At 44.0% G+C, this 25,828-nt stretch overlaps 1 protein-coding gene across 3 annotated transcripts in view; it reads right to left on the bottom strand.

The window, feature by feature from the left end:
* Nucleotides 1-570: 570 nt before the first annotated feature.
* CSNK1E (casein kinase 1 epsilon) overlaps nt 571-25,828 on the bottom strand; it is a 58,178-nt gene continuing 32,920 nt past the window's right edge. For all 3 annotated transcript variants that reach the window (XM_077339531.1, XM_077339532.1, XM_077339529.1), the window contains 9 exons: nt 23,079-23,189; nt 22,750-22,898; nt 22,013-22,241; nt 9,197-9,367; nt 7,684-7,832; nt 5,882-6,074; nt 5,435-5,574; nt 3,678-3,743; nt 571-2,167 (listed from right to left, as the gene is read on the bottom strand). In XM_077339531.1, the coding sequence (XP_077195646.1) occupies nt 3,711-3,743; nt 5,435-5,574; nt 5,882-6,074; nt 7,684-7,832; nt 9,197-9,367; nt 22,013-22,241; nt 22,750-22,898; nt 23,079-23,189 (1,175 nt within the window). In that variant the 3' untranslated portion in view covers nt 571-2,167; nt 3,678-3,710. The remainder of the gene's footprint in view (nt 2,168-3,677; nt 3,744-5,434; nt 5,575-5,881; nt 6,075-7,683; nt 7,833-9,196; nt 9,368-22,012; nt 22,242-22,749; nt 22,899-23,078; nt 23,190-25,828) is intronic.

Below are 25,828 nucleotides of genomic sequence, written 5' to 3' on the forward strand. Positions count from 1 at the left end.
ATTCTAGGTCTGAAGGAGCATATACTCCAAAACCTTGGTGACTCCTCCTGTTTTGTTTTGTTTTTTTTTCTTCTTTTTGCATCGAGGGGCCAATTCAGGTTTTATTGGCATAGAAATTCATCATCTTGACAAAACTAAAACACTTGTTGCATTAACTGAACCCCAATGAGAGTCTACTGCAATATGCTCATGATGTTCCTTGGCCTGAATGATCAATGCCAAAACTGGAAAGCAACAAGACAGCTGAGAGCTTGGCATTTGTAAACCCACAGAGCGCCCTCCTGCTTCTGGAATCCAAAGTACAGGCTGCATGTTGTGAAGGGTGTTGCCTTCCCTGTGTGTCTTCAGCTATCACAAATATCAATGATGAATCTGAAGGCCAGGTCAGCTTTATTTTTAGGCGTACCAGGGGTGTACATTCTCTTCCCAGTGAATCTTGTTCCCGGAACTTGGAACTGAGCAAGGCACTGCATCTGTGTGCAAGAAGATACTTCCGGCCTACATGACATCACGACAGCCAGGTTGGCAGCAAAAAGAGGGAGGGGGGAAAAAAGACAACAGATGCTCCCCTCACTTTATCATTTTCTACTTTATTACTTCAAATTAACAACCACGATAAAGCTCAAAAAAGTCCAATATTTACACAGGAAAAAAGTACAAAATCCCCCCCCACCCCAAAGTTCAAGGTTTTTTTTTTCTGTTTTTTTAAAATTACAAAGTAATAAAAAGATTTTTTTACTTTAATTAAAAAAAAGGAGAGTGAGAGACACAGTAAGCGGGATAAATAAATTAGGGGGGAAATAAAGAAGAGCCACGTGTTAAATTAAAAAAAAAAAAAAAAGATTAAGAACCAAACTGTCAAGTTTCCCGCCTGTCCCTTCCAACGATTCTACACTGTCCGTGGTCAGACAAGACAGCCGCAATTCAAGCCCAAGAGCAGCGGTAGTCAAAGTACGGTCCTCCAGATGTCCATGGACTACAATTCCCACGAGCCCCTGTCAACGCTGACAGGGGCTTGTGGGAATTGTAGTCCATGGACATCTGGAGGGCCGCAGTTTGACTACCCCTGCCCAAGAGGGATCGGTTCTCTTGAGTCAAGCCTAAAATGTATAGAGAACAGGGCAGAAAGGAAGGTGGGAGGGGCCTTTGACTGGGGAGGGGGGAGGTAGTGCGTCTAAGCTGGGTTGTCCTTTCCGTCTGTAGTGGAGGAAGCAACCTCTACAATAAAACCAGCTTTTTGCTCCCCCCTCGCCACCTCATTTTCACGTACCCCTCCCTTTTCTTCAACACCCTCCCTGTCTTCTGGGCAAATAAAAACAATTAAAAAGGAATAACTGAACACACTCAAACAGCTTTAAAAAAAAAAGAAGAAAAGACCCCCGTTGCCTGCGTGAGAAGTGGGTCACATTTCTACATCCTTCACATTTGCTCATGCCTTGCCACCTCCAGCCATGTGCACATCCTTCAACACGTATCGCCTGCCTTACTGGTATATGCCTGTTGCGTCTCCCAAGGTACCCATCAATACACAGCAGGACAGCAGTGTCCCCTCCAGGGAAAGAATGCCTGAATGCAAACAGCAGGCTTCTCCCCGCCATTTCTATCCCCTGAAACGCAGCACCAGCTTGCCACCACAGTCCGGTTTGAGACTAATGTTAAGCCAGCTACCGACACCACCCAGGGCCGGAATCTTAGATCTCCTACAAACGCCTTCCCCTCCCCTTCTTTAAAAAAAAAAAAATTCCCAAAAGAATTCTAAAATTCATGTTGGAAACCATCTCGATTTACATAAGTCAAACTATTAAAAAAAAAAAAGTAGTCCAGGAAGATTTTTTTTTTTTTAAGATACGAACAGCTTGAGACGGGAGTGGAAAGCCGAGGACGGCTGGGCACGGCCTGCTGGCATGAGATGGGGGCAAGGCCTGGGGAGATAAAGCTGTACGGTAGCAGCAGAGGTGCTTCTGCAAGGCTCCTGCATCGGCGACTTGTCAAAGGCAAATTGGGCTTGGGAACGCAGGCGGTGATCTCAGAAAGGAAGGACATGAATGCCAGCACAGGGCAGTTCCTCTCCTTGCTGCTGGCCAAAAAAGGTAGGGTTTTTTTCATTTTTTTTTCTTTTTAAAATTTTTGTTATTTTGTTTTTTAAAAGAAAAATACAGTGAAGACACTGTGAAAAAAGAGAAAGAGAATGGTTATATTTAGGGGGAGAGAACAGAGCACGTGCAGAGAATACAGTTCCTGATCCTCTTTCAATGCTGCAAGATAGGATATGACTATTTCAGAAAATGTCCAAAATATATATTATTTTGTTAATACTGGAAAGGTGGACGTTTTGTGATACTTCCCCCTTACACACACATCTTTTCTTGATACACAGAATTAATCAAATTTGCTTCCGTTTGTATAATTTATTTTGCAAACTGAAGATGCTATAAATAGCTTTAACTATTATTCTCCCCCCCCCCGCCCCTCCAAAAAAAGGACTGTAATTTTAACAGCCATTTCCTACAAGTCATCATACATGCTTGGAATCATAAGTATTAGATTCAGCTGGTTGAAAAAAAACAAGCAAATACACAAAAGAAGTTGACCCAGGATGCTGAATTCTGCTCTCAGCCATTGAAGTTATAAAGTTGTAGTTGTGATACAGTACAATCCTAAACAGAGTTTACACCCTTGGAAGTCCACTGAAGTCAATGAGCTTGGCAGAGTGGAACTCTGTTTAGGATTACACTGTAAAGAACATGGAGAGATCTGTGTCTCACTATCATATCCAAGCTCTGATATTAAAGACTTGCCCTTCTACACTTTTTCTGCTGTTTTCTGCAAACAAAATATTTTGAAAAAATGCAAGAGGTGGACTTATGGCTGAGAAAAATTCTGCAATGCACCCTGGTCCTTTCCCTGAGGTGCGAGGAGTTGGGGGGGGGGAATGAAAAGGCAAAAAGTTGGTTTATTTTCCTTCTGTCTCTCTTTGGCACTGCCGATTATTATCACGTTTTTATTTTTAACTTTTAGCCTATGTGTGGTTTTATATTTTAATTGTAACCTACCATAAGACAAGCCTCAATAGCAGCAGGATATAAATCTAATCTAAATAATAAATAAAGTCAACTAGGTCATCCATATTATCTAAGCTAGCGACCAAAGCCAAAAATCTAGTAAGTATAGAATTAGTATATATTTTAAAAAGCAACAGCAGCAGCTCACTCCTGAATGCACATTTGGGGCAGAATGTTCTCCTTGCACACAGTTTGCAGTGGGAACTAAGCCCCCACAGCCAAAGAGCAGCTACTTTCATGTATCACACAAGGGAGAATGGAGGATGCTGTTTTTGGAGACAACTCAGTCCAACTGCCTGCAATCCAGAGGACAAAAGGAGCCCCATCTCCAGAGAATCATCCACATGGCCTAATTCAAGAATATCTGCTGAAACAATGTTTAATTACTGGTGGTCAACAGCAAGACTACACGAGCCTGGGGATGCCCAGCAGTAGCTCCCATGTGAATGCATCTCTTGGCAAGATCAGGTTACAGCAGTTCACTGTCACTAACTGCAAAGGAGTGAGCTGGGATACAACGCAGAGAGGAAGGGTGCGGACCCATGAAGGTCTTCGTGTCAGATCAACACAGCAAACCTGGAAAGTTCAGAAAGCCCAAGGGAAGAAGGCTCTCACCTAAGCAAACACTGGTCCGGTGGCATCCTCTTTTCACTTCCCCAGGTGATCGAATGGCACACTTGTCTAGAAATAAGAACAGCCAGAGAAGTTAAGAGAACGACTGTCACACACAATTGGTCAACAAGGGTATACAGAGGGAAATAACTAGCTAATATTAATAGTAGAATCTTTTCTATGACACAACAGGAATACGTTGGAATATATCCAACCAGAAGTAAAACACTCAAATTCAACCTTTTCAGCAGATTCAAGAACAATTCTCAACAATGGGCTAAAACCCAATACAGAGGTGATGGCCGTGACAGCGATCAGCGTCTTCAAGATGCTTAGGCGTGAGAGGGTCACATGCTTGCAATATGTTTCTCCCTGCTTTGGGAGCTCAAGACGGCCATTAGCCATGGCCAAGAACACTTCCTACCAATACACTTATCCCAATCACTGTCCTTCTCTGGTAACAAGCGTTCGTGTTTTTGTAACATCAAGAATAATTTACACCAGTTCATGGAGCTCCTTTGAAAGTTACCTGGAAATTAATTTCCATTAATGCAACAATCTTCCCTTTTGCTGCAACAGGCCAACAGGAATACAAAAATACAATGCAACAATGGCATCAGTTACCTATTAGCTTCTATGTGAAAAACAAGGAGTTGGTATCAATCTACAAAGTTCAAGCATTGTCTATCTTTGTGTTGACCTCCCCCCCCCCCATTCTCCTCTTCACCCAAGACTACTAGAAAAATTCCAGGCACCATCAACTAATGTAATAGACTCAAGCCAGCTTGGTGTAGTATTTAAAAGTGTCAGCCTCTAATCTTGAGAACTGGGTTTGATTCCCGACTCCTCCTCTTGCAGCAAGCTTGGGCTAGTCACAGTCCTGTTAAGAGCAGTTCGTTCAGCGTTCTCTCAGCCCCACCTACCTCACAGGGTGTTGTGGGGAGAGAACGGGAAGGCCATTTTGAGACTCCTTCAGGCAATGAAAAGCAAGTTAAAAAAAACTAACTCCTCTTCTTCAAAATACGAAGTGGAACCTGTTCTTCTCTGGTGCCATGCTATGATCTCCCTTCCTCAAGAAAGACTACTATTGGTACATGCTTTTAGGAAGTACTGTGCTGTTCAAGAGGCCTCTTGTGATTTGCAGGTAGTACTTCAAGTGTCTTTGAAAGTGGATCCATTAAGTGTTTTAGGAACTACTGCTAGCCACTATGCTGGTTCTTTCCCTTTTGCCCCTGTCAAATAATAGCAGTATTTTGTTTCTCAACACACACAATCCCAAAGAAACACAAGGTTAATTGCCCAGGTGGCTTTATTTTGGGAGCCTTGTACTTTTCTGATCACCCAGTTTTCCGACAAAATTACCTGCTGCTTAGGAAACGACAGCTCCTCATGCAATAGGGGAGCTCACACATGAGAATTCAGACAAATGCATTCTTATTCTGGCACCTGAGCAGAAAGGCAGCACAGATAGCATCACTATTCTGTCTGTCATGCTGAGCTGGCAGAATTTTTACATTCTCCACCGTGGGAACTTGGTAACTGCTCCCCCTGTGGTTTAAAAAAAACACACACAGTCATCTTCTGAGCACCAGAATTTTTTTCCCCCAACAAACTCACATAGAAGCAAGAGTAAGCCCTGGTACCAATCCACTGGGCACTGGTGCATCTTGGTGGGTCCACACTACAGTTCACTGAATGTAATGGCTAATCCAATGCCAAATACAGCCAGTCTGGGCTCCCATTTGCCAGACAGAACTCACCTGTGACGCTGAAATCCGTGACACCTCTTGCCGCCCTGTGAGGTCAGATGAGGAGATGTTGGCAGGGGCTCCTCGGTGTAACCTCATGCTGACTTTCCGCTCCCTGTCCACCCGTGAGATTGCTCTGGGGGATGTATTTCCTAATTGGGGGAAGAGGGAGGAAGAGAAAGAATGAATAAGCGGTGGTTTATAAGTCAATATTAACAAAGCAAAAACTTTGGCCCACCCCAACCTCCCAATCAGGTTTATTACCTAAATTTCAACTCTTAGGACAGATAAAAACAAAGAAATGAAGAGGCAAGGACCACATGGAGAGGGGAGGGAGGGATGGAAAAGAGGAAAGGTCACATGTATTTGGGCTGCCTTTTGGTCAGGAATGAAGCTGTGAGGTGTGAGATTCCTATGCCTAACCCTGCCTGTACTGTTTCTTAGATTAAGGCTACTCACCAGACTGCTGGATGCGGGAGGTGGGCGTGGAGGCCATAGGCTCAGCAACATTACGGAGGCGATTTGCTGTGGCCCCAGCAGGAGGGCCGGGGGGCAGTGCCCGTGTAGCAGAACCTCTAAGCTGCCCCATCCTCTCCTCTCGCTCGTGTTCTCGCCTCTCCCGATCCATGTCCTCAGGATTCCGGGCAGCTCCCTGAAACACCAAACATCCCCATGATGCACTCAGACTATAGACCTGGAAGGGCTGTTGCTACCCACACCAATCTGCCTGAGTTTTGGTGGCTAATCAGCAAGGGCTTCCGGCAGGCTGAGGTTCAGTTGGCCTGGGGCAGGGCCTTTTTATACAGTGTATTTGTATTAGTCAGCTTCTCTCCCCTAGATAGTATAAGTCACCAGTCCCCAACCTTTTTATCACCAGGGACCGGTCAACGCTTGACAATTTTACTGAGGCCCAGGGGGGGGGGGGAGTAGTCTTTTGCTGAGGGACGTTACTGCTGCCTGAGCCCCTGCTCCACTTGCTTTCCCACCAGCGCCCCTGATTTCCCACCACCCGCTAGGGGGAGCTGCCAGCAGCAGCTGTGCAGTGCCACGCCGAGGGGAAACCCCAGCCATGGCGGCCACTGGAGAGCACTAAAGGTGAGCCGGCAGCAGAGTGGCAGGGCAGCCCCCGAAGCAGCAGCCAGGGAGGAGGACAAGGAGGAGCTGCGGCCCAGTACCGACTGATCCACGACCTGTCCCGGTCCCCGGACTGGGGGTTGGGGACCGCTGGTATAAGCAACACCATTCTTTAAAATGCCTTTTGGCATAAATTGAAGATGTTCTTAATCCAGAATAGGCTTGTGTGCTTTGGCCGCCATTCAAGCCCGAGGCGGCCAGAGCCACGATGCGGGGGGGAGGGGTGGCGCGTGACCCCTTGCCTGCACCATGTCGCTGGCCACCTCGGGCTTGAATGGCTGCCAAAGTGGCCAAAGCGCATGAGCCTAATCCAGAAGGTCTTGGAATGAAGTTGTTTTGCTTGAGGTTTTAAAATTTTGGAGTGCTGGTGCTCTTAGTTAACTATATCGTATGCATTTTCATTGAGTGACTGCCGAGAATACTGCTTTTGTGGCCAGTAAATTAATTAGAATAAGTAAGACTTCAGAAGTAGGCAAAAGGCACCATCGCTTTCCTCACACCTCTCCATGGCTTAAACTGCCACAAACTAGATATAGTCAGAGGTGAAAGAACAAGGTTCCAGCAGATGAAGCACTTTCCATGCAACAGTTTATTATTATGCACAACTCTACTAGGTCCCTTGCCAGAAACAACAAGATCAATGTAGACATAGGGAGGGTCCAGGACCCTTCTTAAATGAACAGCTTTCATTTTTAACTGCACTAAGATTAAAAGCAGAGCAGGCACTATTCTATACAACTGCCTAATAAAAATCAAGCTCTTCCATGGAGCTCCCAAGCACTCTTTGGCCCCTTTCACCACAACATTGCTGGCTGTGAGCTAACAAGGACTATGCAGAATACGGGAGACCTGATTCATCCCACACTTTCTTCTAAGACAGTACCAGGCACTCTCCTGCTTCTTGAGCTGACTACACAGCCAATATGACTAGACACTTGCTTCTAAAAGCATAGAAGACTTAGCACCCAGGGACATACTGAACATTTCATATTTGTACGAGACTGCAGAAGTGAGTACATACATTATCCCTGGGTCCAAGACTCCACAGACTACAGCGATCGTGATTGTCCCCCACCCCATCTCTGACTGCATGCAAAGCACTAGCATGAGGACTCTCAATTACTCACAAATTTGAGCATGTTCCAGTCGAACACATAGTCATAGGAGAAGCCCTGACGGTGGAAGAGGTTGCGGAACAGTTGCCTCAGATAAGAGTAGTCTGGTTTGTCGTCGAACCGCAGTGAACGGCAGAAGTTGAGGTATGTAGAAAACTCAGCTGGGGAAGGAAGAAGACATGGTGGTCATTATTCTGAAGCAGTTTCGCTTCCATGAGGTGCTGCTATTTGCCATTTCTCCTAATGCTTCACATTACAACAAGAAGATCACAACAATGTGACCGCTTTCCAGAGAACCACTACAGCGATGCAGAGATACATGTGTATGCACACGACAATGCTACTCTGTCACTTAGGTAAATCTCAGATTTTCATCTCAAGATTTTCCTAAACAAGCAGCAGCAGGCCATGGAAAGGCAGGCAGAAATATCCAACTGCCTTGAATGTAGATACAAGGCTGAGTGAAGAAAAGCAGCACTCTATCCCAAAAACCTATATTGGAAAAGAAGGGTACATTAATGGAACCCTAATTGAGCCCCAACATTGGCATCCCAGGCCAACCTGGGTATGACACCACAGGAAATGCAAATACGAACACCCAAATCCCAGCACTACAGGAACATCTGCAGCAGGGCTGCACTGTGATTTCCATGGGCCCTAGGCACTTTGGCCTTCATGGGCCTCTCCCACCGTAACAATAAGGATAAGTGCAGAGGTCACAAAAATGAGAAGCATGCATACTGGATGGGAGATACACTTCTGGGTAGCAGCATGTGTGAATGAGATCTTGGGGTACTTATGCACTGTAAGCTAAATACGAGCAGACAGTGTGATGCGGCAGTAAAGAAGGCAGTCTTGATCAACAGAGGCATCACATCAAAACTGCAAGATGTCATAGTCCCGCTGGATACTGCATTGGTCAGACTGCACCTAGTGTACTGTGTGTAGTTCTAAAGACCTCACTTCAAAAACTGAGATAAAATAGAGTTCAGAGGAGACCGTTGAGGATGATCCAGGGCCTGGGGACCAAGCCCTATGAGGAAAGGCTGAGGGACCTGGAAATGTTCAGCTTGGAGAAGAGGAGGCTGACAGGGGGACAGGATTGCTGTATTTGAAAAGATGTCACTTAGGAGAAAGCAGGGAAAGGTTCTTGTAGGCAGCAGAGGACAGGACCTGTAGTACTGGGTTTAAACTACATGTAGAACGGTACAGTTCAGCAATGGAATCAGCTGCCTAAGTAGGTGATGAGCTCCCCCTCGCTGGTGGTCTTTAAGCAGTGGCTAGACAGAAACTTATCCTGGATGCATTCTCCTGCATTGAGAACAGGCGGTTGGACTAGACGGCCTTTATGGCCCCTTCAACTTTATGATTCTATGATTGTTCACTCAGTATTTTTTCATTCACAGAAGAGATAACATTCTTCTGAGTTGCAGACAGTAGCCGAGTACTGCAATGATATTCGAGGCAAGTATGTCTATGCAAATTGACCATGTTTATATACACAGACAAAAAAACAAAAACTTACAAGGGTACCCTTTGCAGAGCACCTCAATAGGCGTTGACATCTTTTTCTCACTGATGCGCTCATATTTCTGGCGCTTTGTGGCAGCCTTCAGACCTTGCCAAGGCAGTGAGCCGAGATTGAAGTACATCAGCACGTAGCCCAAGCTCTCCAAATCATCACGGCGACTTTGCTCTGGAAAGAGTTGCATACATGGTTATGAGAAGAGTCGTTCCAGCAACAGCTTATGTAATGTCAGGAAAACAAGTAGGCAAAGCTAGATAGTGGGGCTTCTGCATGGCTCCAGTGACACTGAATCCAAGACAATACTTGGCAGAGCCAGTCAGATGCCAAGAATCCATGTATCCAAGTGCGTATTACAACACACACACAGTTATAGCCTTGGTGAATACAGAGGAAGGAGAACAAGAAAATCCCGTTCAGTTCTTGTCTGCCTACAGATGTTGGTTTCGGCAGATGTCGCCCGCATGTATGTGTAGGCAACATCTGCTGAAACACATGTAGCCAGAGGAGAAGTAAACAGGATTTCCTGTTGTCAAGGAAAGAGTCCAGGGCTGGGCTAGATCCTTGCCTCATTCCTGGACCAGCAGAAGCCAAATGAATTATGCAAAGGAAACAAAACATGCAAACCAAACCTAGATATAAATTGTAAATTTCAGCTTCAACACAAGATTTAGCTTTAACACACACACAGAAAGAGACACAGCCTGAGGTGAAATGTTACTTTTGCTATCAGATCAAAAGAAAGAGGGGTGGAATGCATTACCATAGAGTTCAGTACCAAAGAATGCATTACCATCTGTTCATATCCGTGCTGGTTCTCCTTTGCAACAATTTCAGTCTATTTTCCCTAATCTATAATAGTATAGCAGAATTCAGCTTTAGAAGTCACCTGAAGTCGCAACAAGAAGTCCTTGATATTTAAACGTCAGCCTGAAAAAAGCAGTACCAACAAGTACTGTCAAATCCAATTCCATTGGCCTTCAACACGCTTAATACTGCAAGTAAATAAGTAGTCCCAGTCTTTTGCTTCCAGTGCACCTGACTAAAATGTCAGTTTACAATACTTCCCTTTCCACCCATCAGCTTTGATCCTGGATAAAAAGGAGGATAGTTCTTTACAGAAGAGCAACTTCTCTGCCTCGCACCCCCAGACACACACTATAGCCTGAAATTCCCCATGGAATGCTGCTTCTGAGGGACAGGGGATTAGTGATGGACACAAACTGGTTCACAAGCCAAAAATTGTCACAATCTTGGCCTGGTTCGTGGCCCCTGAATCAAGGCTAGGGGAATGTGCCTCAAGGTAGAGAAAAGCGGCATATAAGAACCAACTCTTCTTCTTCCAAGTATTTCCTGGATTTGTCTGGTTTGGACAATTTAAACGTAAGAAGCTGAGCAGGACCCTGTGAGACATTTAAATTGGCCATTTCACTCCCCCCTTTCAAGAGACAAAACAGACTGCTGAAATGGCTGGAAGCCAGTTAAGCCTAACAGCTGACAACCACAGCTGCCCCGCTGTTAGGTTGTCAGTGCAGTGAGTCATTTACCCCATTAAGTTTCCCTCCCACCACTGGGAAGGGAAAGGGAGGGCTTAGCAGGAATGCAACCATTTAAATCTAACAGCTGATGGGCAGACCAGATGAGTGTTAGGTTTAAAAGGATGAGAGCCATTTAACATGTCCATCTCATTCCCTCCCTCCAAGCAGGGGGGCAGCAAAACGGACCGCTGAAATGGCTGGCAGGCATTTTACCCTTCCTAGGTACTTTACCAGAGCAGATGGTGACCACAAAGCAACTATAAGCCACTACACAAGCAAATGTGTCATGCATGCCCATACACACAAGGCCCTGGCCATTATGACCACTCAAGGTGCCTTTGTTCAGCCACACATGGGTTTTTGGTAGTGTGTGGCCCTCTAGCGCCCTTTTGAGAGCCACAAAGGGAGGCTTTTTCCATCCTGGCCCCAACCCACTGGAATGTTCTATCTGAGGAGACCCATGCTCTATGGCAGGGGTAGTCAAACTGCGGCCCTCCAGATGTCCATGGACTACAATTCCCAGGAGCCCCTGCCAGCGCATGTCCATGGACATCTGGAGGGCCGCAGTTTGACTACCCCTGCTCTATGGGACTTATGAAAGAGAGTTATTCTACCACGCAAGACAAAAGCCAAGTTTTAATTAGATTTTATTGAAATTATGGTTTAGTTGCTGTTACTGTATTAGGTTGCTAGGTGCCCAAGCCCCATTCCATGGTAGGAGGGCAAGATAAATAACTAATAATCTAATAATAAGATAATAAAGTAAACTTTTAGTTTTGCAGAAGAAACAAATTAAAAGGAGTGCAGGTAGCTGGGGAAACAGAAATAGAGAAGGTGCCTGCTATTTTATCAGGCTGCACTAATTCTGGAGGAGCTACCATAGTCAGCCAGGCCTACAACTGCAACAAAACAAGACTGCTGAAGCGGCAAAATGGGCCTAACCATTTCAGACTGCGGGGATGCACATATAAAATCCTCTGCAAACCAAAAAGTAGTACAGCAGAGGTGTGCTAATTTTTTTATTTGCAAGGGTTCTTTAAAATTTAGAACAGCATTCAAAACTGTAACCACCAACCTGTACCATGAAGAATCCAGATCCATTCCACAAGTCCCTTTCTCCTGCCACCTCAGCATCCCCAAAAAGATCCACATTAAAAAAGACACATCTGTAATCGGGACATGTGCCATGTATGCAAATTTGGGGTGGGGGCTAGCAAGGGGGTTATTTTTGGAACAAAAGAAAGGGTCAATGAACCCCAGGCACTTTCCTCACAGCTGGGCTTGCATATCAGAAGTAAGCCTAGCTGAGAGAAGACCAACTTTACATGGCGGCCTGAGAGAAATCATGAGAGAGGCGCAGGGCTCCTCTTTTGGATGCTCCTTGATTTCTTAAAATTCCACTGAGATAGAACAGACCCGCATTTTAGAAGATGGGCCTGCCACTTTCACAACAAGCCTGCTTTTCTGTCGTACCAAAGGCCAATTCCTCATGCACTTGAAGACTCATAAACGTACTGTGGCACAATTTATATTCCTTCATTCACTTGAACAACTAACTCTCTCTCTCTCTCTCTCTCTCTCTCACACACACACACACACACACACACACACACACAGCAATAAGGGTTGTTAAGTTGCAAGAGACTCAAGGTCACCTCAGCAAGGGGTTTTCAAGGTACGTGAGAAGCGAAGGTGAATGTAGCAGTCTCCCATTCAAGTCCAGACCCTGGCTTTGCTTCAGCACTAGGGCTATACCATTTTCTCTTTCCTCCCTTGGAAATAGGAGTCGAGGTAAAGAATCCCTGGGTCCGAGTCACAAGCTCCATCCACATCATGCTATGGTGCTTCCACTACTTTCCATGTGAAACCTCCTGGATGCTCAGTGGGCCATGGCCCCATGAAGTACTGGAAGCCTTAAAATGCCATAGACAAATGTGGGTTGCTGCCCAACAGCAGTGACCGCTATTGCAGGGGTGAGGGGAGAAGAACCGCAAAGTGGGCGTTTTGAACCCCTCCCTAAACAGCTCTTCTGCCTAAAACCAATGGCTGTTCCCTCACCAGCCCAGTTCTAATCCCTGTGTTATACTAAGAGAAAAGGAGAGGGGAGGGGGAAGCAGCAACAGACGGAGAATTCAGAACTTCTCTTCTCCCTACTGCCCTCCCTAACTGCTGGATATGGTCTCCCCACCATCATCCCTTCACTATTGCTTGCCAGTGACCACATTCTCAAAAACAGGCTGCTGGCCACCCAATGCTGACGTGTCTAGATTCCTTCGCCTAGCATGTCCATCTTCTAGTTCCCCACTAGTTCAGTGGATAAGGCAAACTCAGCACGCAGCATACCTGAGGCTCACACGTTCAGACAAAGAGATAAAGCACAGGTCATTAATCTTTTTACTTCAGTTACACATTGCCTTTTCTCCCGAGTGGGAACCCAAAGCAGTTTACATTGCTCTCCTGTTTATCATTACAGCAGCCCTGTGAAACAGGCTAGGTGGAGAGTGTGTCATGGGGCCTAAGGTCAACTAGGAACTTCCCGGACAGTGGGATTGGAACCTGGGACTCCAAGAACCTAGTCCAACACTCTTAACCACTACCCTACACTGGCAGATGATAGGAGACAACCCAATTCTGGGACTGTACCAGCAATACCATGTTAATTTTATTGGTAGCCTTTAAGGAGAAGGGAAAGAAGACAGAGATGGGGGTAGGGCAATGGAAGAGAACAATATACATGGGTTTCTTTTCTCTGCTCAGCAACAATTAGTTTTGACTCCTGAATCCAGATCTGGAAGAAGTCCCTGACAGAGCAATTCCTCAGGAGGTGGTGGGTTCTCCTTCCTTGGAGGTTTTAAAGCACAGGCTAAATAGCCACCTCACAGAAATGCTGATTCTGTGAATTTAGGCAGATTGTAAGTGGGTGGACAGATAGGATTGTGTCCATGCTTGGTTCTTGTGGCCCTTTCTTGCATGCCCAGGGAAATGCCAATTGCCACTTTAAGGTTGGGAGGCAAATTTCCTCCAGGACAGATTGGCTATGGATTCTGTGGGGGTTATTTGGAGGGGCCTAATCGGGACACGGAATTGGGGTCACTAAAGTGGGCAGGTAGTTACGTATTTCCTGCATTCTGCAGGGTGTTGAACTAGATGACCCTGGAAGTCCCATACCAACTCTATTATTCTATGAATGGAAAGCAGAGAACCCTTAGCAATAATGGAGACTAGGATGCAGAATTGTTTAGTATATGCAGATTGTGTTAGATCTTGGAAGGTAAGCATGGATGGGAGACCACCCTACAAGGCCATGGCAAACTGCTGAATTACTTGCCGTGGAAACACTAGGAGGTCACCATAAGTCAACTACAACTTGAGGGTACACCACTCACACATTAGCACTACCACTCACAGCTAATGAAATGATCAATGCTATGTTTTACATTTCTCTTCCCTTCATTCCCCTTGCATTCGGTTATTATGAGGCTTTTGCCTCATTCTGAGAGTGATCCAGGGCTTTATTGTGGAATGAGATTTGCTATTGGTACAAAAAAGTAAGAGGGCTTTGGGAGCCTGCTGTGCATTTCCAGACAGTTTTGGGGAAGGGAAAATCCCCTGCAAGAAAGTGAGGAGAACTAGTATATATTTATGTCCTCCTCCAGCATTCAGACAGAATCTGTTACAAGCCCACTCTTGGACCCTTCGGGATGTCTATTTCAGATCTCTCAAGGGTGTAGGAAATGCTGGAAGTCATCTTCAGAGCATGTGAAAACTGAATGGAATGCATGAATCAAGAGTCGACTTCTCCTCCCAGGAACCAATACTGCAGGGTCCAGCTGAAGGGCCCCTCCCACCAGACTTCCTTTCCTCTCCTCCCCACCTTCTTTTATATAGGCTTTGACTGAATACACATCCTGTATTTCCTCTGGACACTAATCCTTGCACTATACATTCAAATGATGGCTCTTCTAATTGAGGATACCACAGCCAAATAAGTCCGAAACAATGCAGCTCTCCTCCTCCTCTTCTCTAAAATTAAGCGCAAGAACTAAATAATGCAGCCCAGACAGATAGCTGACTAACAGGGGATTCATTAACGGCAGAGTTAAAACTGGACAGCCCAAACGAAGCCAGCCAGCCAGGAGACCTGGGGGTTTCCTGATTGCAGAACGCGATATTTTAAGCACAGAACTCCAGACTCTGAAACTTTTGTCAGCCAGCCAATCACCAGCTCTCATAGCATCCCAAGGTTCTAATTACAGCCCTTGCCTTGATTCTTCAAGCCTTGTCTAAACCAAGCTGCTCAAGCGATTTCTCTTTCTCTTCCAGCGGTATGGGATTGACAGTAACCGTTCACAACGCTCTCCAACAGATACATGAATAGCAGGTTGTATCTGGCCAGAGTTAAAAGGTTGGGAAGTATGTCGTAGGAGGTTCCTACTCAGGGAAAGGCTTGTGTAGTTTCCCTGCTGAAGATGGGAAGACAGCACTTCCACACTGAAAATTTCCACACATTTCCCCTGTCCCAGTCACCTTGCACTGACACCCCAACCATCACCCTGATCAGTGATGCTTCTCCAGGTCTGTTAAAATGAATAAAGGTTGAATGGCTGCGTTGTTGTTAAAATTATATTGTTTATTGTGCACAATTTAAAAAAAACTATAGAATTAAAAACATATGTCCAGCCCATAGGCGATTACAAAGCAGTAAGGTATGCACTGCATGAATCACTAGACAGATGCATTTTGGCCTTTATAGGGCCCTCTTCAAATACCTGGTTTTAACACATACACCAATTCTTAACACATATAAACTATGTACAGCAGCCAATGAAAGCTCCAAAGTAAGAGCTGTAAAGTATCAGTCACTTAATGAAAGATGATGTCTATCAGTCATTCGCTCTCTTCCAACGGCTGCCCCAAATTTTCAATTCCTTATTAGTGCATGAATTGTAATGAGTGAAGTCTGGATAGATATTTTTAATTCCTATAGTTGTTTTTAAAACCTGTGCACAATAAAATATAATTTTAACAACAATTATTTTATTTGTGTAATTTCTGTACCTTGTCATGTAAATACTTACGTTATGCCTCAGTTCATTCTGGTGCTTCTAGACTTCTAAAATCCTAACACACCGGTTACTGAACCTCCCAATTTCTGTGACTGTGCTGGCTCATTATTTATAATCTGCCCTGAGTCACTGTGAGAAAGGCAGACTGTAAACAACATAGTTAAATTAACAAATTGAGATAAATAAAATAAGCAAATGACTATCCAGCACAGTAGACATGTCAAGGGTGTTCTCATGTCAGAAGTCAGATTCTGCTCATGAAATTAAGATTCTCCCCTTAAAAGGAATCTGGCTGACAGCCGTGTCTTAGTATTTTTTAAGAATCTGAATACCAAAAGAAGTGGCCACTGGTGGAAATACTATTTCATTTGTAGCCCCCCCCCTCCACTTAAGCATAAAGAGCCTGTAAGGCAGCCCACACCACCATAAAAATCAATTTGAGGTACATTACTAAATTTAGTGTAGTTTGCATAATGTATTCAGTTTAGAGAATGAGCTGGCATAATCTGGTTTTCCTCATCGCAGAAGTATAAAAAGAATCAGGTCTTCCACCAGGTTAATCTTTAAATATCTAGACAACCTCATCAGGTTTACAGCATCTGAGATTGCTCTAGGAAGAGCAAGCGATGTCTGTACATCAGTTGCAACAGATAAGCCTTGCTGCAGAGACTTAACATCTATCAATCCAAACGCAAACTAACACTGGAGCCGTTTATCTGCCACACTGAAAAGATCCAGTCACAAACAGCGATTGAGATTGCTTTACGCACAGACTGTGTACAAGGCCTAACTGGTGCAGCTGAAACGCACTATGACTAAGGGCCACTTCAGCTTTGAAAGAATACCATTGTAGGAAGCAACACACAGCTTCTGAGATTATCTGTGAAACCACGTCAATGCAACGGCCATGTGGAGATTTCACAGGCATTCTCAAAGTTCAGAGATCAACCAGACCACAATTTGTGTTAACCGGAACCCAATGTCCAGAAATGCAGGCAAGCCATGGTTTATAGCTGCTACTGTTTTAGCTATATGCTCAGCACTCCTTTCTCCAGGTGCCACACCTTCACAGGCTGCAACTATGGTTTGGTCACCGAACATAAGAAGAGCCTTGATGGATCAGGCCGCTGGTCCATCCTGTTCAGCATCCTGTCTCACACAGGATGTTGTGTTGCCTCCTGGCACTGGCATTCAGGCTAGTAGCCACTGATAGATCTTTCCTTCATGAACCCGTCTAATCCCCTTTTAAAGCAGTCTATGCCTGTGGCCATCACTACATCCTCTGGCAGCGAATTCCACATTTTAATCACACACTGTGTACAGAAGCATTGCTTTTTGTCAGTCCTGAATCTGCTGCCCATCAACTGCCTTGGATGCTCTCAGATTCCAGTATTCTGAGAGAGGTTCTCTCTGTCTACCCGATGGATAATTTTATAATTAGTTGCCTCTTTGCTAAACTGAAAGTCCCAGACTCTCCAGCCTTTCCTCCAACCCAATAATTGTCTAGGTTGCCCTCCTCTGTACTGTTTCCAGCTTTGCATCATCCTGATTATCAGACCTACACATGATACTCCAAATGATCTATTCAGGGATGTGATAATAGTGGTTATTTAATTTTCAATCCTTTTCCTAATAATCCTTAGCATAAAGGTTGACTTTCCCCACTGCTGAGGTACACCAGTGGACACTTTGATAGAGCTATCCACTAGCTCAATGCAGGGGAGTCCTAGAATCAACCTGGGCTGCACTCTTCCACAAGGCCTGATTGGTGGCCTATGCAAGAGCTTCTGCACCTACACATTTCTCAGAGAGGTTCCCTGGAAAACAGACAGCAGAAAGACAGGTTTGAAAACCATGAACTTAAGCTGCATGGGGAAAACAAGGGTGTGTGTGTGTGGGGGGGGGGTTGATATTCAGAAAGATACTTATGAATTATTTTTGTGTCCCATTTTTTCACTGTCCAACTTTCACAGCCATAAGTGGCTATTGGAAATATGATAGATCTAACTAATCTATATTTGATAGGCAGGCTTATATCCCTGGTGTTCCATGTTCGGCTTGAGCTCATCATTGCTGAGCAACCCAGAGCAATCTGATGTTTTATTTCTATACTGCAGTCGCCACTCACATCAATATGTGATCCAAGAAAAATGAATTCTTGAATGCATTCAATCTCTTCACCATCAATTGTTATAGTGACATGTCTGTTTTTACAGCGGTCATTATTTTTGTCTGTTTAAGAAAAGGACAGATTTCTTACTGACTTCATTGATCTTTGTAATCGGCTGTTCTAGGCCTTCCTTAGTTTTTGACTTGAGGGTAGTGTCATCAACATATCGGAGATTATTTATATTCCCTCCTCCAATCTTAATTCCAGTGTTTGATTCTTTGAGTTCAATCTCTCTCAATGATCTCAGCATACAAGTTAAACAGGAAGAGCCATTTTTAAAATGGGCCACTGAAAGGGAGAGGGGCGGTGGAAGGACCCCTGCAGACCAGGCCAGATCTGGTAATGATGTGGGCTGCCTGGAATGGTGTGGTGATGAGTGGATAAGACCTCTCTGGGAGGTCAGGAAGCTTGAGAGTGTGGCACACACTGACAGCTTTCTAGGTGCACCTGGACAGCTGTCCCAAAATCCCTGGTTTACCTCCCACCAGCTCTTCCTTCTGACACCAAGTATCAGGAAGTGCCATGGAGGATGAGGGCAAGGGAACAGCCTCTGATTGGCCATCAGTAGGGCAAGTGCTATAATCCTATTGAGGGCATCTTCCCCAGTGAGGGCCGATCAGAGGCCCAGCACATTGTTGGAAGGACAATGCACTTTTTATGTGGTATGATAAGCCACAACCATTTCTTTCTTAATGATTTCCCCCCACTAAATTAAAGTACTATAGTTTCTGGCCTCTCCTTGTAGAGAAAACCATCATTTTGATTTTCCACTTCTATACTTTCTCTACAATTTCTTCAGAGATGGGAATGATCAAAACAGTGGACTACCTGGCTTAGGACTGAAATGGAAAAATAAAACAAATTAAGATTTACTCCTAATCAGTGCAAAAAGTAAGTCCCCCTAGGCCTCTGGAAGGGCCAGCCAATGTAGAACTGTGACTGTTATTTCATTCCAGGCCAAATGTAAAGGCTTAACGATGGCATTCCTTTCTGATCTATAGAAGCAGGCTATTCAACATGGCCATTGTATAAAGCAGACTATTGTCCAAGAGCTTCAAAAAAGGCACCTTTGTGGTTTTTTCAATGTAACATTTAACTGATCTCTAGAAAGCCTGACAGTTAATCTATTTAAAGATATATAATTGCTGAATATTTTCAATTTCCAGTAGTTCTTGTATACAATTAATCTTATCTATGCTTTTGTATTTGTTTTCCAATTATTTTTTTCAGCATGGGATGTATCAGGCTTCCTTCTGTGAACACTTTCCTCCATGATATGCTCCATGCGCATCTTTTGGTCTACGTAACTACAAATTTGTGATTAGAGATGCAAGATTAAGAAATTTTGAAGCCATTTGGTGATGGTGATAGGGAGAAGAACATGTTTCCCCCACTTGGGGGAAAATGGAAATTTAGAACAAAACTGAAACATAAGCAACACATTTTTATCAATCTTAAATAGAACATTTATAAATACATACAAAACTGTAGTTTTAATTTCAGATATATATACACACACAACCAGAGCAGTCTCAAGATGATCCTAGAGAACAAGAGCTCCCAACATGGTACACACAGACTCCTTGCTTGGTGACTTCTGACTGGCTGGGCAGATTTTTTTTTAAGTTCTTTTGGCAGCATCTGCTACCACAGAACAAGGATTGCCATTGCGTGAAGGTGCATGTAACCATTTTTCAAAATTAAACTATATATTCATTTAAAGTCATCCTGTTAAGCAGAGCTTCTGCCAGAAATGTCCATGATTATTACAGTTATGCACAACTGCTTTTGTTGGCTCCACTTTCCATGGCAGCCTTTTTATGGTTGCACTGACAATCCTGGGTCAAAATTCCAAAGGCTCAAATGAGTTAGGTACACCCACCATTGATTTTTTTTTCAATCAAGAGATGTTTAGATGTAGCCTGCCATTGCCTGCCATTCTAGACCTTCTTAGTGGTTCTCCATGCAAATAGTAATTAGGGATGTGTACCAGGGGGGAAAAATAGACTCGAGGTTTCCTGATCAAGAACAATTCAAATCAACCAAATCACTGATCATAAGTTTGGCCAATTGAAGAAACTAACCGATTCAGCTGGAAGCCACCAGGCAGCTGATCCTGCTGTGAAGAGAAGCCTCTCCAGGGATCAGCTGCTTGGCAGGGTCTAGAGCCATTTAAAGGGCCCCCAATCCTTCCCAAGTTATGGAGAGCAGGCTGAGAGCAGGCTCTCTGCAGCCTGTGAGGGCATTTAAAGAGCCTGTCAAGCAGCTGATCCTCAGACTCAGCTGTTTGGTGGGCTCTTTCTGAATCAGCTGAATCTTGAATCAGGTGAATCAAACCCAAATCGATTCAGGTTTCTCTGATTTTCCTGGTGGGATGTTTGACTTGGCTCCGATAAGCCCCCAAAGACTCAAATCAGCATTGATTTGAGTATTTGGGGGCTTATCCAAGCCAAATTGCCCATCCATAGTACTAACTAGCACTGACCCTGCTTAGCTTCCAAGATGAGATTGGGCTATCCAGACAAGGGCTCCAAAAATATACCAAAAGATAAAAGTCTTTATTTTTCTATAAACAAAACTGCATATATCCAATACTGGAGACAGAACTGCAAGCTGCTATACCCCGTGTTACTGACACATATCTTAGCTTTAAAGGTGACCAGAGGAAGGCAAGCAAAAATTTACAAGAGGATTGTGTGTGCTCCTCTCAAAGAGGGCATTACCCTTTAAGTTCAGAAATGCATCCTGGATTTGAGTACTGTACAGTATATTCAGGAATTACACTAATATACTATAGGAGCATATGTAACAGGTTCTGAGAATCTAAAGAACCATCTTTCTGAATACGTTCCCCAGAATACATCATTGTCAAGTAACACCAACCAACTGAAGATCACGGACCACTAAGAAATACATTTTGAGAAAATAGGTTTTTTGTTTTGGTTTTTTTTAATTCCCAATACTTCCACAGGAAAAAATGACAGATTTCTTAAGGGGAAACAATCTTTTTCCTTCATTTCCCAAGCCTTCATATCTCTGTGCAAGGATAGCTCACTTTGCCTCAAAATCCTGCATATTTTGAAGCTTGCATAAGACCAGAATTATTCCTAGAAAGTCAACCCCCAACATCTGACAGCTTCTGAAACGACTTGAATTAAGAGCCCAGTTAGAGACAGTCTTGGAGAAGTTAGGTCTTTATCATGGAGAAAGATCCAAAGCCATGTAGAGTGTCAAAACTGTTTTTTTTAAAGTAAATATTCAGAATTACAGTCAAGCTTTATTTGGTAGTTTTCTTAATCTAGGGAAGAGAAACCAGGAACATGCAGTTTTCTTATTTGATGGCAATCTTCTAGCAATTGCATGTTTTCCAAAGCAACGCCTCTCATAATAAGACGCAGAATACAGCAAATTCATTCTTACTTACACTTCCCATAAAACACCATTCCCTGCTAAACATGCAGCTAGCTAAAAGGAGTCCTTAAAGGAAATGCAATAGTTGTATATTGTTATGTGGAAAGATGCTGCTCATCTAGCTTCATGACTGAAGGAGAATGAGTACAGACTACAATATAATCCTGCTAACTCTGACTAACATTTTTCATGAATGCTAGCAGTCCAACTCAGCAAAAGCGGTTTTATATACTGTGTGCTCCCATCTCATGTCATCTAGCTGTTTTCTTGCAAGCATCCTGGTTATTGGGTAACTAGTACAAAAACAGCCCTCAGCATCACAAAGGATTCTTTCTATCAATAGCCAAAGAAGAACGGCCTATTGTTTGGACTGCACTGAGCCAAAGATGAGCTCTCTTGTGTGCCTCATGTCCTTTGGCACCAAACCAAGCATCAGAACTTAACCACACACAGGTAATTAAGAATGCCATGTAAAACTCTCACTTTGCATTCCTGCCACAATGTTACACCAAAGTCATGGCACACTTCTGAACTCAGGTTCAGGCATTAGGGCCCAGTTCCAGCGCAAAGACTGCCTTCACGAATCTCTTCATTAACATGTCCACCAGAACCTAACTATAGATAGACTCACCAATGCCAAGATGGGTGTTTATAGAGGCATAGCGCGCTGTGCCAGTCAGGTTCTTGTTTTCCCGGTAGGGGATGTGTTGATGGGTACGGGCATCTCTGTACTTCTTGGCCAGTCCGAAGTCAATGATGTACACTAGGTTGCCTTTCTTGCCCAGCCCCATTAGGAAGTTGTCTGGCTTCACATCTCGGTGGATGAAGTTCTTGGAATGAATGTACTCAATACGGCTGATCTGAAAATGGGTTGGGAAGAGCAGAGGTTCTAACAGTTGCTTGGACAATATACAGCAAGAGGACACGGAAATAGGAGACCTCTGCAATATGAGAAATCAGCCCGTAAGAGAAGTCAGGGGGCTTAAGCAATTAGTTCAGGACATCTTGCAGCTTAAGGAAAACGTTGTGAAGAATCACAGGATGGGAACCAGTTCAAGCAGGATTACTCCTGTCAATGCATTATGGGGTACTCCGAATTCTTTGAGGCCACTATGGCCAGTAATTATACAAGCTCTCTGCCAGCACATCCCACTCTTTCCCAGGCATCTTCAGAAACTGGGAATAAGACTAGCTCCTTTCCTTGAAACTGCAATCCGCCTGTTTTATGACCATGTGCCCCTACATCTTTCAGACACCCCCTGTGAAAGCTCTCTTCAGCCTTACTGTGAAGAAAGGGAGCAGGCAGCAAAATGGGGGAATAGCACAAGGAACAGGGGACAGAAATCCAAGCTTTTCAGGAGAACTCACCATCTGATCTGCCAGGAGCAGAACAGTCTTGAGACTGAATTTGCGAGAGCAGAAGTTGAAGAGGTCCTCCAAGCTGGGTCCCAGAAGTTCCATCACCATCACATTATAGTCTCCTTCTGCACCACACCACTTAATGGAAGGGATACCCACTAAAAAGGGCCAAATGGCAGGGGTGGGAGAGAAAACATACGCACACCCCTTAGGATTCAGGAGGTAGGCATTGGACACCAGGCCCCAAACCATCCTGCTCTCCCCTATACCCAACAGCATTCAAGAACAGCTTCTGCTGTATCAGTCCTGAATGCAATGTCACTCTTCTATGAACCTACCGCCTCCCTGCATCATCTTGTAAAATTTGCTTTCGATGTGGAGTTGTGGGTGCTTGGTTTTGACACATTCCAACTTAATGGCAACTTCTTCTCCTGTGGCTATATTGGCACCTGTATAAGAACAGAGAACAGAAAAATATGTATCACCACACATTCCTCGATCAAGGCAGTCACTTCCAAGGAAATAAATCTTGCACAAACATGGGTTCCAATTATTCCAGCCAGCATGGAAAACACTCCCAGTATTTTTGCTCTGCTAGGTGTTTAGGAATTTAAAATTTTGGCCTCATAGAAATCTGGTATTTATAAATTTGGGGGAGAAAAACACTTTGTGAATTCAAGCATGGAAGAAGCAAGAATTTATAGGTAATGGAAGTGTTCAGGGATATTGTTTTCAAAGCCACAGACCAGTATAAAACACGCTTACCAATATACATTTGTCCAATAAAGGCTAACTACCACTCTATCCTCATACACAGTCCCAAACCACAGATTGCACTCAAACAATATAAGTTACTTGGTGCTGCAAATGTTTTAGCATGTTCATTATCAGTCAAGGATAGTTTCTAAGTAATTATGAGACAGCAACAGGAGACACTTAAGTAATAGTCCATGTAAAGAAGCCATTCCTAAGGATGCATTAGAAGCCAAAAGTGGAACTCAGACCATGTGGGTGTAGATGATCAGTCTGCCCGGACTGCCAAGAAAATGGGATACTAGCAACTAAGGGCCTAAATAGATAGGATAAATTCCCAGCATAATCATGGATTCATCCGCTGCTATTAGGCAACATGGAACTATTCAATCTCAATTGCTTATCTGGGAAACTACAAAGTGAACTCTCTCAGATGAAGCAAGCACACTGATAACTATATATATATCATATATTTCATTTTTTGATGTACTCTAAGCCTTCTTAAGTATTAAAGCAACACAAATGTTCAATGGGCAGATGCAATTAGTAGCAGCCTCTATTGGTGCCAAGGATGGCAACCTTGGGACTGGAGCTGTACAATGTACAAAATGACCTAAACCAAATGAAACATGCAAGAATGTTCCATATTAGGGTTTTGGTTCACAATGGACAAAAACCTTCTCTTAAGGACAATAGTTAATATTTACAACCCAAGCTCTCAATACTTCTGAGGCAAGAGATAACTACTATGAAACGCAGTTAGGCTAAAGCGAAGAACCAGAAGCATTTCTTTAAAAATCCATAAAGCATCAATTGAACCATTAATAAAGCCCAATAAAAAAGGAAATAAAAGCAGCAGTGTGCCAATTTAAATCCAGCAATAAATCTTATAGAAAAACCACCAGACTTTAAACAGCATGAGAATTCAGTAAAAACCATCATAACCAGAGAGTGGTAGTAAATTCTTATCACCATCCTGCAGCAGTAAGGAACACACATTCCAGGACCATGCAGCAAAAGCACATCTGCATGGCAGAGGCTGTGAATCAGAGTTCTACCAGCAGTGGCCTTATTCTGGTTTAGCGGCTCCTGCTCTTGAATATCCCATGATGAGATAACACAGCAATGCTACTTCCCAACAACTTGGATATTGTTATGCAGTGAAATCACTCACAGACTAACCAATAGGGATTTTTTTTGCCTTTTTTGAAAGTCATACTATGTCATCTGACCCACCTATTTAGTAATCATGCCTCAGCTTCTGAACACACAGGATACCATTTTATTTCTCATTTAATAATTAGATGTTGGGAGGAAAACAACCAGATTTAGCAGTCAGCCAAGCCAGAAATTGTTTTAGTCCTTTTTTTTGGGGGGGGGGGGGGAGATTCCTTTGAGAGAAAGAAGTGAGCCACCTTTTTCCTCACAATAACTCCATTCTATAGGCCTAATAGGTGCCTCTTGTGGCGCAGGGTGGTAAGGCAGCAGAAATGCTATCTAAAGCTGTCTGCCCATGAGGCTGGGAGTTCGATTCCAGCTGCCGGCTCAAGGTTGACTCAGCCTTCCGTTCTTCCGAGGTTGGTAAAATGAGTACCCAGCTTGCTGGGGGGTAAACGGTAATGACTGGGGAATGCACTGGCAAACCACCCCGTACTGAGTCTGCCATGAAAACGCTAGAGGGCGTCACCCCAAGGGTCAGACATGACCCGGTGCTTGCACAGGGGATACCTTTACCTTTACCTTATAGGCCTAAAATGGAAGCAGACAGACATGGCCCGGTAGGCTGCTACTGTCACAGTCTTTCTCAGACTAGAGTAGTAGTTCTCAACCTGGGGGTCGGACAACCCTTTCACAAGGATCGTGGGGGGACAAGCAGCTTGGCCTGGGGGGGTGCCATCCACACAACAGGCTTGAGGAGTAGATCAAGATAGAGTGTTCATCTGTCTGGAGCAGTGGAAAAGAGTGAGATCAGCATGGTGGGACAAGAGGCAGAAATGAACTGAGAAACCCTGGAAAAACACCAATTTATATGCAATCATGAACCCTGGATCTTCATGCCATTGGTCAGTTTTGTTTGAATTTCTGTGAAAGAACACTTGCATAATTCTATGGTCCCCACAACATTAAAGGGTCGTAGCATCAGGAAGGTTGAGAACCACAGATCTAGAGGTTGCCAAATATGTCATTTTAAACTGTAGCCTTTATTTCAGGACACTGTTGTCACAAATAAGTTAAAAAGCATAAGTCTGAGGGCCACTGTACAGATTCCCCCTAACACAAATGTGTTAGAACTTTCCTTGGGGGTCACAAGATAAACAGGACTTCATAATTATGA

Source organism: Paroedura picta, chromosome 5 (genome assembly GCF_049243985.1).
Source record: "Paroedura picta isolate Pp20150507F chromosome 5, Ppicta_v3.0, whole genome shotgun sequence".
NCBI classification, from domain to species: Eukaryota; Metazoa; Chordata; class Lepidosauria; order Squamata; family Gekkonidae; genus Paroedura; species Paroedura picta.